Source organism: Haliotis cracherodii, unplaced genomic scaffold (assembly GCF_022045235.1).
Source record: "Haliotis cracherodii isolate W230 unplaced genomic scaffold, xgHalCrac1.p SCAF_2, whole genome shotgun sequence".
Lineage (NCBI taxonomy): Eukaryota > Metazoa > Mollusca > Gastropoda > Lepetellida > Haliotidae > Haliotis > Haliotis cracherodii.
The window spans coordinates 49878204-49896697 of NW_027266275.1; the positions used below are offsets into that span (position 1 = coordinate 49878204).

An 18494-nucleotide genomic window follows, 5' to 3' on the forward strand; every position below is an offset into this window, starting at 1 on the left:
GTGTTAATCAGTGTGGTGTCATGGAGAGTTGTGTAACAGTGTTAATCAGTGTGTTGTCATGAAGTGTTGTGTTAATCAGTGTGGTGTCATGGAGAGTTGTGTAACAGTGTTAATCAGTGTGTTGTCATGAAGTGTTGTTTTAATCAGTGTGGTGTCATGGAGAGTTGTGTAACAGTGTTAATCAGTGTGTTATCATGAAGAGTTGTGTTAATCAGTGTGTTGTCATGAAGAGTTGTGTTAATCAGTGTGTTGTCATGGAGAGTTGTGTTAATCAGTGTGGTGTCATGAAGAGTTGCGTTAATCAGTGTGTTGTCATGAAGAGTTGTGTAACGATGTTAACCAGTGTGTTGTCATGAAGAGTTGTGTTTATCAGTGTGGTGTCATGGAGAGTTGTGTAACAGTGTTAACCAGTGTGTTGTCATGAAGTGTTGTGTTAATCAGTGTGTTGTCATGAAGAGTTGTGTTAATCAGTGTGGTGTCATGAAGAGTTGTGTTAATCAGTGTGTTGTCATGGAGAGTTGTTGAACAGTGTTAATCAGTGTGGTGTCATGAAGAGTTGTGTTAATCAGTGTGTTGTCATGAAGTGTTGTGTTAATCAGTGTGTTATCATGAAGAGTTGTGTTAATCAGTGTGGTGTCATGAAGAGTTGTGTTAATCAGTGTGGTGTCATGAAGAGTTGTGTTAATCAGTGTGTTGTCATGGAGAGTTGTGTAACAGTGTTAATCAGTGTGTTGTCATGAAGAGTTGTGTTAATCAGTGTGGTGTCATGGAGAATTGTGTAACAGTGTTAATCAGTGTGTTGTCATGAAGTGTTGTGATAATCAATGTGGTGTCATGAAGAGTTGTGTTAATCAGTGTGTTGTCATGAAGTGTTGTGTTAATCAGTGTGGTGTCATAGAGTTGTGTAACAGTGTTAATCAGTGTGTTATCATGAAGAGTTGTGTTAATCAGTGTGTTGTCATGAAGTGTTGTGTTAATCAGTGTGCTGTCATGAAGAGTTGTGTAACAGTGTTAATCAGTGTGTTGTCATGAAGAGTTGTGTTAATCAGTGTGTTGTCATGAAGTGTTGTGTTAATCAGTGTGTTGTCATGAAGAGTTGTGTAACAGTGTTAACTAGTGTGTTGTCATGAAGAGTTGTTTTAATCAGTGTATTGTCATGAAGAGTTGTGTAACAGTGTTAATCAGTGTGTTGTCATGAAGTGTTGTGTTAATCAGTGTGGTGTCATGAAGAGTTGTGTTAATCAGTGTGTTGTCATGAAGTGTTGTGTAACAGTGTTAATCAGTGTGTTATCATGAAGAGTTGTGTTAATCAGTGTGCTGTCATGAAGTGTTGTGTTAATCAGTGTGCTGTCATGAAGAGTTGTGTAACAGTGTTAATCAGTGTGTTGTCATGAAGAGTTGTGTTAATCAGTGTGTTGTCATGAAGAGTTGTGTTAATCAGTGTGTTGTCATGGAGTGTTGTGTAACAGTGTTAATCAGTGTGTTGTCATGAAGAGTTGTGTTAATCAGTGTGGTGTCATGGAGAGTTGTGTAACAGTGTTAACCAGTGTGTTGTCATGAATTGTTGTGTTAATCAGTGTGCTGTCATGAAGTGTTGTGTTAATCAGTGTGTTGTCATGGAGAGTTGTTGAACAGTGTTAATCAGTGTGGTGTCATGAAGAGTTGTGTTAATCAGTGTGTTGTCATGAAGTGTTGTGTTAATCAGTGTGTTATCATGAAGAGTTGTGTTAATCAGTGTGGTGTCATGAAGAGTTGTGTTAATCAGTGTGGTGTCATGAAGAGTTGTGTTAATCAGTGTGTTGTCATGGAGAGTTGTGTAACAGTGTTAATCAGTGTGTTATCATGAAGAGTTGTGTTAATCAGTGTGTTGTCATGAAGAGTTGTGTTAATCAGTGTGTTGTCATGAAGAGATGTGTTAATCAGTGTGGTGTCATGGAGAGTTGTGTTAATCAGTGTGGTGTCATGAAGAGTTGCGTTAATCAGTGTGTTGTCATGAAGAGTTGTGTAACAGTGTTAACCAGTGTGTTGTCATGAAGAGTTGTGTTAATCAGTGTGGTGTCATGGAGAGTTGTGTAACAGTGTTAACCAGTGTGTTGTCATGAAGTGTTGTGTTAATCAGTGTGTTGTCATGAAGAGTTGTGTTAATCAGTGTGGTGTCATGAAGAGTTGTGTTAATCAGTGTGTTGTCATGGAGAGTTGTTGAACAGTGTTAATCAGTGTGGTGTCATGAAGAGTTGTGTTAATCAGTGTGTTGTCATGAAGTGTTGTGTTAATCAGTGTGTTATCATGAAGAGTTGTGTTAATCAGTGTGGTGTCATGAAGAGTTGTGTTAATCAGTGTGGTGTCATGAAGAGTTGTGTTAATCAGTGTGTTGTCATGGAGAGTTGTGTAACAGTGTTAATCAGTGTGTTATCATGAAGAGTTGTGTTAATCAGTGTGCTGTCATGAAGAGTTGTGTAACAGTGTTAATCAGTGTGTTGTCATGAAGAGTTGTGTTAATCAGTGTGTTGTGTTAATCAGTGTGCTGTCATGAAGAGTTGTGTAACAGTGTTAATCAGTGTGTTGTCATGAAGAGTTGTGTTAATCAGTGTGTTGTCATGAAGAGTTGTGTTAATCAGTGTGTTGTCATGGAGAGTTGTGTAACAGTGTTAATCAGTGTGCTGTCATGAAGAGTTGTTTAACAGTGTTAATCAGTGTGTTGTCATGAAGAGTTGTGTTAATCAGTGTGTTGTCATGAAGAGTTGTGTTAATCAGTGTGTTGTCATGGAGAGTTGTGTAACAGTGTTAATCAGTGTGTTGTCATGAAGAGTTGTGTTTATCAGTGTGGTGTCATGGAGAGTTGTGTAACAGTGTTAACCAGTGTGTTGTCATGAAGAGTTGTTTTAATCAGTGTATTGTCATGAAGAGTTGTGTAACAGTGTTAATCAGTGTGTTATCATGAAGTGTTGTGTTAATCAGTGTGGTGTCATGAAGAGTTGTGTTAATCAGTGTGTTGTCATGAAGTGTTGTGTAACAGTGTTAATCAGTGTGTTATCATGAAGAGTTGTGTTAATCAGTGTGCTGTCATGAAGTGTTGTGTTAATCAGTGTGCTGTCATGAAGAGTTGTGTAACAGTGTTAATCAGTGTGTTGTCATGAAGAGTTGTGTTAATCAGTGTGTTGTCATGAAGAGTTGTGTTAATCAGTGTGTTGTCATGGAGTGTTGTGTAACAGTGTTAATCAGTGTGTTGTCATGAAGAGTTGTGTTAATCAGTGTGGTGTCATGGAGAGTTGTGTAACAGTGTTAACCAGTGTGTTGTCATGAATTGTTGTGTTAATCAGTGTGGTGTCATAGAGTTGTGTAACAGTGTTAATCAGTGTGTTATCATGAAGAGTTGTGTTAATCAGTGTGTTGTCATGAAGTGTTGTGTTAATCAGTGTGGTGTCATGAAGAGTTGTGTTAATCAGTGTGGTGTCATGGAGAGTTGTGTAACAGTGTTAATCAGTGTGTTATCATGAAGAGTTGTGTTAATCAGTGTGTTGTCATGAAGTGTTGTGTTAATCAGTGTGTTGTCATGAAGAGTTGTGTTAATAAGTGTGGTGTCATGGAGAGTTGTGTAACAGTGTTAATCAGTGTGTTATCATGAAGAGTTGTGTTAATCAGTGTGGTGTTATGAAGAGTTGTTTTAATCAGTGTGTTGTCATGGAGAGTTGTGTTACAGTGTTAATCAGAGTTGTGTTAATCAGTGTGGTGTTAATCAGTGTGGTGTCATGGAGAGTTGTGTTACAGTGTTAATCAGAGTTGTGTTAATCAGTGTGTTGTCATGAAGAGTTGTGTTAATCAGTATGTTGTCATGAAGAGTTGTGTAACAGTGTTAATCAGTGTGGTGTCATGGAGAGTTGTGTTAATCAGTGTGGTGTCATGAAGAGTTGTGTTAATCAGTGTGGTGTCATGAAGTGTTGTGTTAATCAGTGTGTTGTCATGGAGAGTTGTGTAATAGTGTTAATCAGTGTGTTGTCATGAAGAGTTGTGTTAATCAGTGTGGTGTCATGGAGAGTTGTGTAACAGTGTTAACCAGTGTGTTGTCATGAAGTGTTGTGTTAATCAGTGTGTTGTCATGAAGAGTTGTGTTAATCAGTGTGGTGTCATGAAGAGTTGTGTTAATCAGTGTGTTGGCATGGAGAGTTGTTGAACAGTGTTAATCAGTGTGGTGTCATGAAGAGTTGTGTTAATCAGTGTGTTGTCATGAAGAGTTTGTTTTAATCAGTGTGTTGTCATGGAGAGTTGTGTTACAGTGTTAATCAGAGTTGTGTTAATCAGTGTGGTGTTAATCAGTGTGGTGTCATGGAGAGTTGTGTTACAGTGTTAATCAGAGTTGTGTTAATCAGTGTGTTGTCATGAAGAGTTGTGTTAATCAGTATGTTGTCATGAAGAGTTGTGTAACAGTGTTAATCAGTGTGGTGTCATGGAGAGTTGTGTTAATCAGTGTGGTGTCATGAAGAGTTGTGTTAATCAGTGTGGTGTCATGAAGTGTTGTGTTAATCAGTGTGTTGTCATGGAGAGTTGTGTAACAGTGTTAATCAGTGTGTTGTCATGAAGAGTTATGTTAATCAGTGTGGTGTCATGGAGAGTTGTGTAACAGTGTTAACCAGTGTGTTGTCATGAAGTGTTGTGTTAATCAGTGTGTTGTCATGAAGAGTTGTGTTAATCAGTGTGGTGTCATGAAGAGTTGTGTTAATCAGTGTGTTGTCATGAAGTGTTGTGTTAATCAGTGTGTTATCATGAAGAGTTGTGTTAATCAGTGTGGTGTCATGAAGAGTTGTGTTAATCAGTGTGGTGTCATGAAGAGTTGTGTTAATCAGTGTGTTGTCATGGAGAGTTGTGTAACAGTGTTAATCAGTGTGTTATCATGAAGAGTTGTGTTAATCAGTGTGGTGTCATGGAGAGTTGTGTAACAGTGTTAACCAGTGTGTTGTCATGAAGTGTTGTGTTAATCAGTGTGTTGTCATGAAGAGTTGTGTTAATCAGTGTGGTGTCATGAAGAGTTGTGTTAATCAGTGTGTTGTCATGGAGAGTTGTTGAACAGTGTTAATCAGTGTGGTGTCATGAAGAGTTGTGTTAATCAGTGTGTTGTCATGAAGTGTTGTGTTAATCAGTGTGTTATCATGAAGAGTTGTGTTAATCAGTGTGGTGTCATGAAGAGTTTTGTTAATCAGTGTGGTGTCATGAAGAGTTGTGTTAATCAGTGTGTTGTCATGGAGAGTTGTGTAACAGTGTTAATCAGTGTGTTGTCATGAAGAGTTGTGTTAATCAGTGTGGTGTCATGGAGAGTTGTGTAACAGTGTTAATCAGTGTGTTGTCATGAAGTGTTGTGATAATCAATTTGGTGTCATGAAGAGTTGTGTTAATCAGTGTGTTGTCATGAAGTGTTGTAATAATCAGTGTGGTGTCATAGAGTTGTGTAACAGTGTTAATCAGTGTGTTATCATGAAGAGTTGTGTTAATCAGTGTGCTGTCATGAAGTGTTGTGTTAATCAGTGTGCTGTCATGAAGAGTTGTGTAACAGTGTTAATCAGTGTGTTGTCATGAAGAGTTGTGTTAATCAGTGTGTTGTGTTAATCAGTGTGCTGTCATGAAGAGTTGTGTAACAGTGTTAATCAGTGTGTTGTCATGAAGAGTTGTGTTAATCAGTGTGTTGTCATGAAGAGTTGTGTTAATCAGTGTGTTGTCATGGAGAGTTGTGTTACAGTGTTAATCAGAGTTGTGTTAATCAGTGTGGTGTTAATCAGTGTGGTGTCATGGAGAGTTGTGTTACAGTGTTAATCAGAGTTGTGTTAATCAGTGTGTTGTCATGAAGAGTTGTGTTAATCAGTATGTTGTCATGAAGAGTTGTGTAACAGTGTTAATCAGTGTGGTGTCATGGAGAGTTGTGTTAATCAGTGTGGTGTCATGAAGAGTTGTGTTAATCAGTGTGGTGTCATGAAGTGTTGTGTTAATCAGTGTGTTGTCATGGAGAGTTGTGTAACAGTGTTAATCAGTGTGTTATCATGAAGAGTTGTGTTAATCAGTGTGTTGTCATGAAGAGTTGTGTTAATCAGTGTGTTGTCATGGAGAGTTGTGTAACAGTGTTAATCAGTGTGTTATCATGAAGAGTTGTGTTAATCAGTGTGGTGTTATGAAGAGTTGTTTTAATCAGTGTGTTGTCATGGAGAGTTGTGTTACAGTGTTAATCAGAGTTGTGTTAATCAGTGTGGTGTTAATCAGTGTGGTGTCATGGAGAGTTGTGTTACAGTGTTAATCAGAGTTGTGTTAATCAGTGTGTTGTCATGAAGAGTTGTGTTAATCAGTATGTTGTCATGAAGAGTTGTGTAACAGTGTTAATCAGTGTGGTGTCATGGAGAGTTGTGTTAATCAGTGTGGTGTCATGAAGAGTTGTGTTAATCAGTGTGGTGTCATGAAGTGTTGTGTTAATCAGTGTGTTGTCATGGAGAGTTGTGTAACAGTGTTAATCAGTGTGTTATCATGAAGAGTTGTGTTAATCAGTGTGTTGTCATGAAGAGTTGTGTTAATCAGTGTGGTGTCATGGAGAGTTGTGTAACAGTGTTAATCAGTGTGTTATCATGAAGTGTGGTGTTATGAAGAGTTGTTTTATTCAGTGTGTTGTCATGGAGAGTTGTGTTACAGTGTTAATCAGAGTTGTGTTAATCAGTGTGGTGTTAATCAGTGTGGTGTCATGGAGAGTTGGGTTACAGTGTTAATCAGAGTTGTGTTAATCAGTGTGTTGTCATGAAGAGTTGTGTTAATCAGTGTGTTGTCATGAAGAGTTGTGTAACAGTGTTAATCAGTGTGGTGTCATGGAGAGTTGTGTTAATCAGTGTGGTGTTAATCAATGTGGTGTCATGGAGAGTTGTGTAACAGTGTTAATCAGTGTGGTGTCATGGAGAGTTGTGTTAATCAGTGAGGTGTCAAGGAGTGTTGTGTTAATCAGTGTGGTGTTAATCAATGTGGTGTCATGAAGAGTTGTGTAACAGTGTTAATCAGTGTGGTGTCATGAGAGTTGTGTTAAGTTGTGTTAATCAGTGTGGTGTTAATCAGTGTGGTGTCATGGAGAGTTGTGTTACAGTGTTAATCAGTGTGGTGTCATGAGAGTTGTGTTAAGTTGTGTTAATCAGTGTGGTGTTAATCAGTGTGGTGTCATGGAGAGTTGTGTTACAGTGTTAATCAGAGTTGTGTTAATCAGTGTGTTGTCATGAAGAGTTGTGTTAATCAGTGTGGTGTCATGAAGAGTTGTGTTAATGAGTGAGGTGTCAAGGAGAGTTGTGTAACAGTGTCAAGTCAGTGTGTTGTCATGTATGGGTCATTGGATCTGGTGTCATCTGCCAGGTTACAGCAACCGGTGACAGGAGAACGAGCTGGGCTAAGACCATTCATGTTAGGTGCACTTGATAACCATTTCCCAAAGCTGGACGTCTCAAGTAGTCTGTAGCATTATCTACACACATCTCTTTAACACATAGAAATTATATGATTCTTTATTGTCACATGAGATCATAACAAAATATATCCATACAAAAGATAATAAAGTATAAACAGTGGATACATCACCGTAGTTGCTTCAAGGACAGTGGTAATACAACAACTGATAGTTGATAAGCTTTGACACATTTGTAAAATCTCTAACCATTATTAAAGGGGTGCATGAAAGAAACGGGATTCCTATTTGACAAGTTTCCTACCCACAAGATAACACAAAACAAACTAAAATCAATAGAGCTTTCAACCAACTTAACACAGCTCATTAGATTGCTAAAAAAATTCACTTCTTCCTGTCAAATGGTTGTGATGGTGATAACTTTACATACTATCCGATACTAAGGCCAGGAAGTTGAAGTCTCTGTCGGCGCTGTCTACATGAGTGGGAAGATCAGAGAACTCCGAGACACTCAGCTACCATCAAGGAGCTGATCACCATGCAGCAGAATATTCATCAACTTCTATTTCTCTGAGTGTTCAGGTTCAAGGATGTCTTATGACCATACATCTGTCAGTGATACACAAGCAGCTTTAGTTTAACTACAGCACCCGGTAACTTGACTCAGTGTTACATTGTGTATCTCTATATACACAACTGCCTTGTACAAGCTAGCTGGTCGCAGGGAGGCAGGTATACATTGCCAGCAAACAATTACTCCTACAGTAGTCAGTTAATCTTGTTGCTCCAGATAAACAAACATATCAGATATGAAAACTATGTGTACCATAGTTGCTTACCGTAATAGGAAAATACTAAATATTGTCTGCAAACTTGCGAATTACCTGAAATGAGTAAAATTCCTTCTAAAAATGTAAAGTTCCATGGTGGCAAATAAACCTGAGGTTCACTTAGGTCCACACTTAGTTTGACTAAGATGACACACCATCAGTAACACACTAGATAACCATTAACGCCCTGCTGAAGTCATACTTGTGATCATAGTCTATAATGGGGTGAAGGCTAAAATAGGGCTGTGCTCTTGGTGATGGCATGCTGATGCTATACAAATCTCAATCATACATCTGTTTCTACCATGGTGAAACAGACAGAGTGGTGACACATGTCTTGATGTCTGGGATATGAAGGCTGATTCACATGAAAATTTATATCTAAAGAGCACTCACCTGAGTAGGGATATGAAGAAAAAAAATCAACATCAGCAAAAATAATTTTGAGCAGTGACATGAACACATAATGTTTTTCATTCTCGACTTTCAAGTGTATCTTGTCTATCGATCGTAGTAAATACCTGGAACCCATTCACAACCGTAGCTTCATTCTGAGCCTGGGTGGTGGGGTAGCCCAGTGGTTACCATGTGTGAAGCTCATTTCTGGTGTCGCTAACGTGATATTGCTGGTATATATATATTGCTAAAAGTGATACCATACTCAAGCCCTCAGTCGTGTTGATCTGAATGAGCAACACTAAAAATAGCCACCCAGTGTAATTAGTCTCATGACAATTCCTCTGCTAAGCTATCTATGAGATGGTGATGTCACGTCCAATACAAAGCTATGGATGTGAACAGGTCCAGGGTGTTTATCATAACAGAATGGGGATACACAGGATAATCAAGGATGAATGTTGTGGGTCCGTGGCAGGCAAATACACAAAGAGAGGTAAGCCCAGTGTGATTCAGGCCAAAATCATGAACCAGCTCCACTTAGTGAATTACAGGAGGGGAATACCAAAGGGCCACAGGTTATCAATTGGTTGATAGATATCAGGACAAACAACATGTACATGCTATGTTTAGGAAAGAGTAGATGTATAAGACAACCAGGTCAGCAATGGAGAATGCTACCCTGGGGTTAGACACTGATGGCTTCTACTCCTGTACTCAACTATCGGAATGCCACATAACTGGCTCAACACAAACACCAAACACGGCAACGTGCTTAACATATACATAATGTACATTGACAGGCTAATACTGCAAATCTTATACAGGCTATCTTAAACACAGATACACAAAGTGAATCAATGACTAGATTATGCATCATGATGACAACAGTAAATCTGAGAATACAAAAGTCAAAGAAAGCCTCATCCCGACTGTCAAATCAAGGATATTTACCCATGAAAACTGAAAAAAGTGTTCACTGAAAGACGTAATGATCTGTCCAGGACGACAGTAAGTGACCGGTGTTCACAGTCAATTACTCCCAATTACACGTGCTACACAGCTGTCAGTCAGCCTTCAAAGTATCTTTCACCTACAGCTTTCCTAATTAAATCCCAGAATGCACTAGTTGCATGTACTCAACAACAAGCCACAGCTCCACATAGACAGGAAGATGATAACGTTCCCATTACAAGATCTTGGACTGAATCAGTAGACGGTTAGTTTAGGGACATACATCCTAATATATTGTCTTTATGTACTGGAGTCAGGGAGCTGTGAATAGCATATCAGTTGCCAGCATGCTAGCCAAATGTGGGAGGAAAGAGAAGTAATGCAAATCATGGATGTTTACCACTGAAACTCACAAGCACAGGCATGGTGTTGACAGACCAATGATCTTAATATTCAACAATCATAATCTCGGGTCCCTTGAAGATCTGGGTTAGAATAGGTCTTCAGCAACCCACGCTTGACAAAAGAGGTGGCTATGCTTGTCTTAAGAGGTGACAAACGGGATCAGTTGGTCAGGCTCGCTGACTGGGTTTGATGCATGTCATCGTATCCCACTTGCTCATGATCACTGGATTGCCTAGTCAAGATTATTTACAGACGGTTGTCATATAGCAGGAATACTGCTGAGTTCGGAGTTAAACAACAACAAACAATAATCCTAATCTCAGCAAATGAGATTCAAACTCTGGACCGGCAGATCATGGCATAGCTATGGTACACAACTCTACACAGCAACCTGTGGGAGATCACTAGACCTTCATTAGGTCAGATAAGCACAAACACAATTATCTTAGTCACCACTGATGCAGCAAAGGTTCAATCATGGTACACAATGAAACATAGCAACACATATTCCATGAAATATATTCAATGTCACAACCTATTCATGTATATTTATGTACGCATTCTGCTGTTCATTTCTTAATTGTTTTTCATTCAATGTTTGGTACAAGTTTCTATTTTCAGACAATTGATTCGACTCATCTCTTCTGGGAGACAAATGGCCCCACCCGTCCCTGTGGAGTCTCAGAGTGTGTGTTGTGCTGCTTGACTGCTGCGCTTGTCTTGGGCTTCTGCATCTTGCTGGTCAGTCCCTTGACCAGGTCCAGGCTGTACTGAATGGCATAGAAGCCTACCACCAAGCTCGAGCTGAACCCCAGCGCAAGCAGGCAGCACCACAACAATGCACCACCTAGCAGCACTGTGGCTATGGTGACCACGGTTCCTGCAAAACAAATCAACATGCAGTTGAACTCTCCATAAGTCAAAGAGGAATCTCATTTAGGAACAGTTGGCGTTGCCATTATCATGGAACTCTTGCTGTCCTCTTATTGTAATTTACAGATTTGTGATTATGAAACTTGACTAGACCAGATCATGAAACTTGACCAGATTATGAAATTTGGCCTGGCCATGAGTCCACCAGGCCATTAAACTTAACCAGGCCATTAAACTTAACCAGGCTATGAAACATGTCAGTTCACAACAGATGTGTGTACATTGACCATACCCAGGTCACATGATTTCTCCACACTACTGTATGTACTCTTGGACTGATAATACTGCAATAAAGGCACCTTGTATATTTGTTGTGAAAGTTCTTTGAAACATGACCAGTTATCATACATTCCTCAATTGAACAATAAGGCATTTTATTTGGTAAAACTTGATTTATGATTTTGCCTCCCCAAAACCTCAGGTACATGAAAGACATTAAAAACTTATTTTACTAGGACATGATAATGACATTTACAAAACACAATTGCCTGATTTGTTCCCGCTCTGTGCCCATACAAATAATGCATTCTCTTGTATGTAGCTAGTAAGTGCAATCTAGAAATATTGAACAAGACTTGTCTGAGGTGATGAATGAAATCAATACTGTACACACACCCTCGATAAGGACAAATCCTGCTATGGCCAAGAAGACACTGGCACAGACAAATGTACAGAAGCAGATAACCGGTACACAGCACATGGCCAGAGTGACCACCCAGAACAGGGTCATCACTGGATGCTGATGTGCATACATCTTCACCTCCGACATCCGTCGATCTACCTCCAGATAATCATTGAGGCTGTATATGAGAGATGATATATCCTCCTCCTCTTTTTCACCAAAGCCTGACATCTTCAGTTACTACAAATAAAAACAGTTTTCATAATCATAAAATTATCATAGATTCCAGATGCTAGCTTGTTTATCTGCAAATGACATTGTTTTGTAAACAACATAAGATTACTGGCATATAATATCAACCCCTGTGCAACATTTGTTTCATCACATCAAGTTAAGTCTCACCACATCAAGTTAGTCTCACCACATCAAGTTAGTTTCATCACTTAAAGATAGTTTCACCACATCAAGTTAGTTTCATCACTTAAAGTTAGTCTCATCACATCATCAAGTTAGTCTCACATCAAGTTAGTATCATCACATAAAGTTAGTCTCACCACATAAAGTTAGTCTCACCACATCAAGTTAGTCTCACATCAAGTTAGTCTCATCATATCAAGTTGGTCTCACATCAAGTTAGTCTCATCACATCAAGTTAGTCTCACCACATCAAGTTAGTCTCATCACTTAAAGTTAGTCTCATCACATCATAAAGTTAGTCTCACAACATAAAGTTAGTCTCACATCAAGTTAGTCTCATCACATCAAGTTAGTCTCACATCAAGTTAGTCTCACCACAAAGAGTTAGTCTCATCACAAAAAGTTAGTCTCATCACAAAAAGTTAGTCTCATCACATCAAGTTAGTCTCATCACATAAAGTTAATCTCATCACATAATGTAAGTCTCATCATATAAAGTTAGTTTCATCACTTAAACTTAGTCTCACCACATACAGTTAGTCTCACCACATACAGTTAGTCTTATCACATGATAAAGTTAGTCTCATCACAAAAAGTTAGTCTCATCACATCAAGTTAATCTCATCACATAAAGTTAATCTCATCACATAATGTAAGTCTCATCATATAAAGTTAGTTTCATCACTTAAACTTAGTCTCACCACATAAACTTAGTCTCACCACATACAGTTAGTCTTATCACATACAGTTAGTCTTATCACATGATAAAGTTAGTCTCACAACATAAAGTTGGTCTCACCACAAAAAGTTAGTCTTATCACGTGAAATTAGTTTCACCACGTAAAGTTAGTCTCACCATATAAAGTTAGTCTTATCACTTAAACTTAGTCTCACCACATAAAGTTAGTCTTATCACATAAAGTTAGTCTCATCACATAAAGTTAGTCTTATCACATGAAGTTAATTTCATCACATGAAGTTAATTTCATCACATGAAGTAAGTCTCACCACATAAAGTTAGTCTTATCACATAAAGTTAGTCTGATCACATGAAGTTAATTACATCACATGAAGTTAGTCTCATCACATAAAGTTAGTCTCATCACATAAAGTTAGTCTCACCACATAGAGTTAGTCTCGTCACATAAAGTTAGTCTCACCACATAAAGTTAGTCTCATCACATAAAGTTAGTCTCACCACATAGAGTTAGTCTCGTCACATAAAGTTAGTCTCACCACATAAAGTTAGTCTGATCACATGAAGTTAATTTCACCACATAAAGTTAATCTGATCACATGAAGTTAATTTCATCACATAAAGTTAGTCTGATCACATGAAGTTAATTTTATCACATAAAGTTAGTCTCACTTCATAAAATTAGTCTCATCATATAAAGTTTACAATTACATATTTCCACAAGAGGGTTCAGAGTTCACCCCTGTATGACATATGTCTTTTCTGTAACATGTTTTAAAACATTACAATGTACAAGAAACAAATGCATATATTTTTCACAAACTATATCCTTTTGACAACCATTCAATGTGGACTTAAATGTTGTATTTGAAAGTTATTCAGACTTAACCAATAAGATAAAACAATTCATATGTGTCTTTCCAGTAAAAAAAATATTGTCCATCCCATAACAAAATATCCTTCTTGTAACAAATGCCTTATTCAAATATTGTTATATTCATTGTTCAAATATCTGCCATAGGCATTTTATCATTGGAGATATAGGTTTAAGATGTTGGATGTATACACTATTTAGGTTTAAGATGTTGGATGTATACACTATTACTAAAACTGAGTCTTGAGGAATTGAGACAACTGAATAGTTGAAGTATTATGTTGGTTGAAACCCTTGTCACTTTGATGATGTGACAATCACACATACATGTTACGGGATTTCTACACAAGAACTAACGCTTATGGCATTGCTTTGTAGTTATTAAAACTTACTACTAATGTATAAAAGACCTGCATTCAAAGTTGTTTTTTTTTTAGGTTGTTTTTATGATTTCATAAACAAACAATTTTGTTTCGGGAGTGCATACAGAAAAACTTAATAAAAGTAACAATTATTGTGATATTAAGTTGTCTCTTCACAGAGCAGCAGCTGTTACATCATCTTAGTTATTGAATATCATACCTTGTGTAGCTTCTGCAGCAAGTGGCAAACACTTTGATGCTGATATGCGGTGAAAGTCTTCAAAATAACTCAACAAAATGTAAAGTTAATGTCTGTTTAGTAATTGAAACTAAAATTTACACCATATCTAAATTAACCAACGATTTCAGAAACAATTTCTAAAATCACTACTTACCATGATTTGTCCTTATTTGACTATGTTTTAGTCCTTTTAGATTGATTGTTGCCTTAGAGACTTGTGAAAGTCTATATCTCTTGTCTACTTGCCACTTTGGTATGGAAAACAAGGAAAAACTCACAATACACTTTATACACTATAAACACTATATGCATGTCATTATGTCACCGAGTCAGTATCATGTAGTCAATCACCAACAGACAATATGTACATACACATAATTCTATATACTTATAGATAGCAGGGGAAAGTTTAACAAGTACAAAATATGTATCATGTTTGCTGTTCAGAGTGGGTTTTTTTATACAAATGATAAATTGTGCCAAGGTATTCAGCATGAAAACAGTAATATTAATTACCACTGCTGAAAGCAAACACCTATTTCTACACGATATATGTTGGTTGTACAGTTCATGTTCTCTAGAAATAATCATACATAAATATAAATATTTGCAAGTCAGCATTATTATGAACAGTTACTGGAAATATTCAGCAAAACTACAATGAACATTCTTCAAAGCAAAAGTACTACCTCTACAATAAAATAAAATTGTTTGTTATCCCAGCTTGACGTCTGTGGCAATAAGGATACAATAGTACCAGTAAATTAATATTGGTATGTCAGCATTATAATGAACAGTGTCTCAAAATGGCATCTAGGATTCCGACAATATGCATTTGTCATGCAAATAACTACTTCCACGCTAGATTTGCTACTCATACCACTTCTGTTGTGATGAATATACATAAACATAACTAAACATCTTTCATAACTCGAAATTCCAGATAAAAAAATCAACTTTCCTGTATGGAAAAACTATACACAGGGTACTGGTGGGTTATAGCCAACAAGGGAGGCTGAAATGATGAGCGATATGTTGCAAAGAAAAGGAATGTTGGTGGAAGAGAATGGGCAGTAACCCACAGAAGAGAGATAATGCCACTCTATGTCTTGATGAAGACAAGAAGTTTATACCCCAACATAGAGGGGCAACCAATCCTTGGACATAAGTGGGAACAGAACGACATATATTCCCAAGGGATAATACCTGTAATGTTCAACATATAAGATTATGTTTTTTTTTTGTTTAACAGCGCACTCAGCAATATTACAGCTATATGACGGCGGTTTGTAAAATAGCCGAGTCTGGACCCGACAATCCAGTGATGGACACCATGAGCGTCTATCCATGCAATTGAGATCGATGACATGCATCAACCAAGTCAATCACATTAGTGTCAAAAAGACAGAAAATTCAATGATATAAATGATTTCATTGGATTTATCAAGAAGGACAATTATTATTATTATTATTATTATTATTATTATTACTGTATCAGCAGATAATAGCCAAATAAACCTGTGTGTAGACTTTGCCTAGTTGACCTGATTAGACATCCTGAACATTTGTGTTTTGACTGTTGAACATCTGGTACATATCAGAGTATCAGCATGGTCATTTGTTGGACAGTTAACATGGTAAGAGACCTTATCAGATGAAAGTCCTGACAGGGGCAGTGTGCCTGCCAGTTGGTTTCCCAGGGAAACTAATTCCACCGTTCACGGTCTTTAATTTTGTTTATCCTACATACTCGTTAACACGACGTAATCATATGCAACCAACCATGTCGGATTAACGGGACTTGACTCTATATGGTCACACCCAGCATCAGTAAACTAGACATAGATCTAGTTTACTGAAACTGAGTGACCATATATCTTGTAGCAGCATTTTTTTAGTTACAAGCCCCTGTTTTTTAGTTTGATCCTGTTAGGCTTACATTTCTTTACTATGTTGCTATACACTCGTCAAACAACATGTACCATGGAATACTGCGTTTTCTCCGGAGGTCTGGATCACAGGCCCCTGAAGCAGGATAGTGATATAACTGAAGTCTGGATACATTATTCAACATTACTGTGTCAACCCTAGGCTTGTGCATTAGGAATTATAGCTTGCATATTGTGAAAATCAATATGGATCTGTTGTGGTTGGATTTGCCAAACCTCGAACAACTGATTTTAATGTGGTGACTTATTGAATATAATCTGTATGTACATATACTTGACATGGTTTTCGTCGCCGAATGCTTAACTGTGCTGGGAAGACGAGAACCTTGTTTTATATCCGAGATATATGAATGTGATCTGCCGAGAGACCGACAATGTCTACGTGTTGCGGTGTCGTATCACATACATAACCAAACCTTCTTACCTCAATGGTAACTCGTAGAACAAGAGATCTTCGAAATAAGGTAGAACCTATACTGACGACCTATGTTCTCTACCTCTAACTGTCCCAAATCCGGAAGCATCCCAATCAACTCTGAGCTCGAGAGTTAAGTCCCCTTTAACTTGTAAGCAAGCTCCAAGCAGCGATAGTACGTTCTCACGCGCTGGGAAGGAGCTTGATGTTTAAGCTCCTCACACCAAGCTCCTTCCCAGCGCGTGACACCGCTGCCACCATTGTGGGCGCGGCCATTTAAAGAATCTTGAAGTTTGCCCTTTAACCCCAAATGTAGTAACGTTTATACTTTTGTTTATGTCTTTAGGAATGCCATCGTATGTTGTTTTGAAAAGGTTTACGACTGACCATGTTTTCCAGGTGAATTTACTTTGTTGTTTTAATAATCAAATTGGTTCGAGATTGCAGACTAACGGAAAATCAACCAACTTCTCCATTACATTCTTACTATTTCAATTAAAGATCATAGTTTTAATGAAATAGAAATTCAAATTGACAAACAAAGAATTTTCAGCGGTAAGTGTATTCGGCGTCACGACAATCGTCACTTGTTTGTAGACATGACGGACATTTTGTTGCGAGTTCAACTCAAAGGATGGTTGGCGCCACCTTTCACAGTGAGGAGTTTTGACTGGTCCGCGAACCCCGCTAGACTGGTTCCCGTTTGTTCTTGCGGTCTTGGAAGGAGAGTGCCGTTTTCGCCTCGAGAAATCAGTGACGTTCTGCTGAGGAGCCGTTTTAGCCTGCACCCAGGAAGAGCAGGGTCGGGGATCGGGGAACCATGCAGTCTATCGCTGCCAGAGAACTTTAGTCAATGATCGATCTCCAACCAGTCTGATTAAACAAACCAACGTAAATTCATATGGGAAATTGTAAATCAGCCGTAAACCTATTCCAAAAGAAATATCCTAAAATATGAATGGCACGAGCCTCACTGCAGTTGGGGTTAGCACAAGTACACTTTTAGATAATTACCACAACTACATTTTTAGATATCACAAGTTCAATTTAAGATATCGAAAATTCGAATTTGTGATATAAATAATATTTTATGATATCAACATAAATAGTTTTATGATATCATAAATTCGAATTTGTTATATCAATAATTCCATAAGTTATTGATATAATAAATCAGGTTTAAACAGTAAAACGGCGCCTCATAGAGATCGTCCACCCGAGAGATGGTAGAGCTAGAGCTAGGTGCTCCCGCGCCTAAAACCGTAACTCTGCTAAAAATATGTTTAAATGTGAGAAAATATCCATGATTATTATTAAAGTGTATTAAATTAAAATTGACCAAACTATATGCTTGAATATGCGAATTTAGAGCTGTGAAAAAATTATTATGAATCGTTTTGTCATTTTTACGGTCTATATTGCATAGTTTTAAGGCAATCCGGTTTGGAAATCTTGCTTGAATACCGATTCTTCACAAATGCGACAAAAATAAAAATAAACAAATATGTATGGATCTTCAAAATTTGTGTACGGATAATCTAGATTTGTGTGTGGGTCCTCCATTTTTGTGCACGAGTCAGCCAAATATGAGCTAGGGTGGCAATCCCACCCTCCCCTGAATCCCTGATACCATCTATAATTGTTCACTCTGAGTTTCATTGCTCACCTCTGAATCCCGTATCCTACGTAATTAACACGATTCTCAAAACATTGAGAAAAGGGTGCGATTTGAAGTTAAATTACTGAAAGTATATCACACGTTATAAACCTTTACGTACACTACACCGCTGATTTTTTAAAAGGTTGACTCTGATTACCAAATATGATTTTATTTGAACACACTATGCAATTTAGAAAGTGGTCAAATGTAACAAATGTTATATTTGGGATAACACTTTCTTTGTAATGTACAGATTCTCGTACTTTTTTTTACTCAACCCAAAAAGGTACCAGAATAAGTACTTTACAAAGAAAGTGTTATCCCAAAT

At 37.7% G+C, this 18494-nt stretch overlaps 1 protein-coding gene across 1 annotated transcript; it reads right to left on the reverse strand.

The window, feature by feature from the left end:
- Positions 1 to 7515: 7515 nt before the first annotated feature.
- Positions 7516 to 16625, reverse strand: LOC139468173 (lipid droplet assembly factor 1-like). The gene is made up of 3 exons (XM_071249972.1): positions 16516 to 16625; positions 11545 to 11791; positions 7516 to 10876 (listed from the first exon to the last, which is right to left on the reverse strand). The coding sequence occupies exons 2-3, from the start codon at positions 11780 to 11782 to the stop codon at positions 10632 to 10634; spliced, it is 483 nt and encodes a 160-aa protein (XP_071106073.1). The 5' UTR covers positions 11783 to 11791; positions 16516 to 16625; the 3' UTR covers positions 7516 to 10631.
- Between the last annotated feature and the right edge of the window lie 1869 nt (positions 16626 to 18494).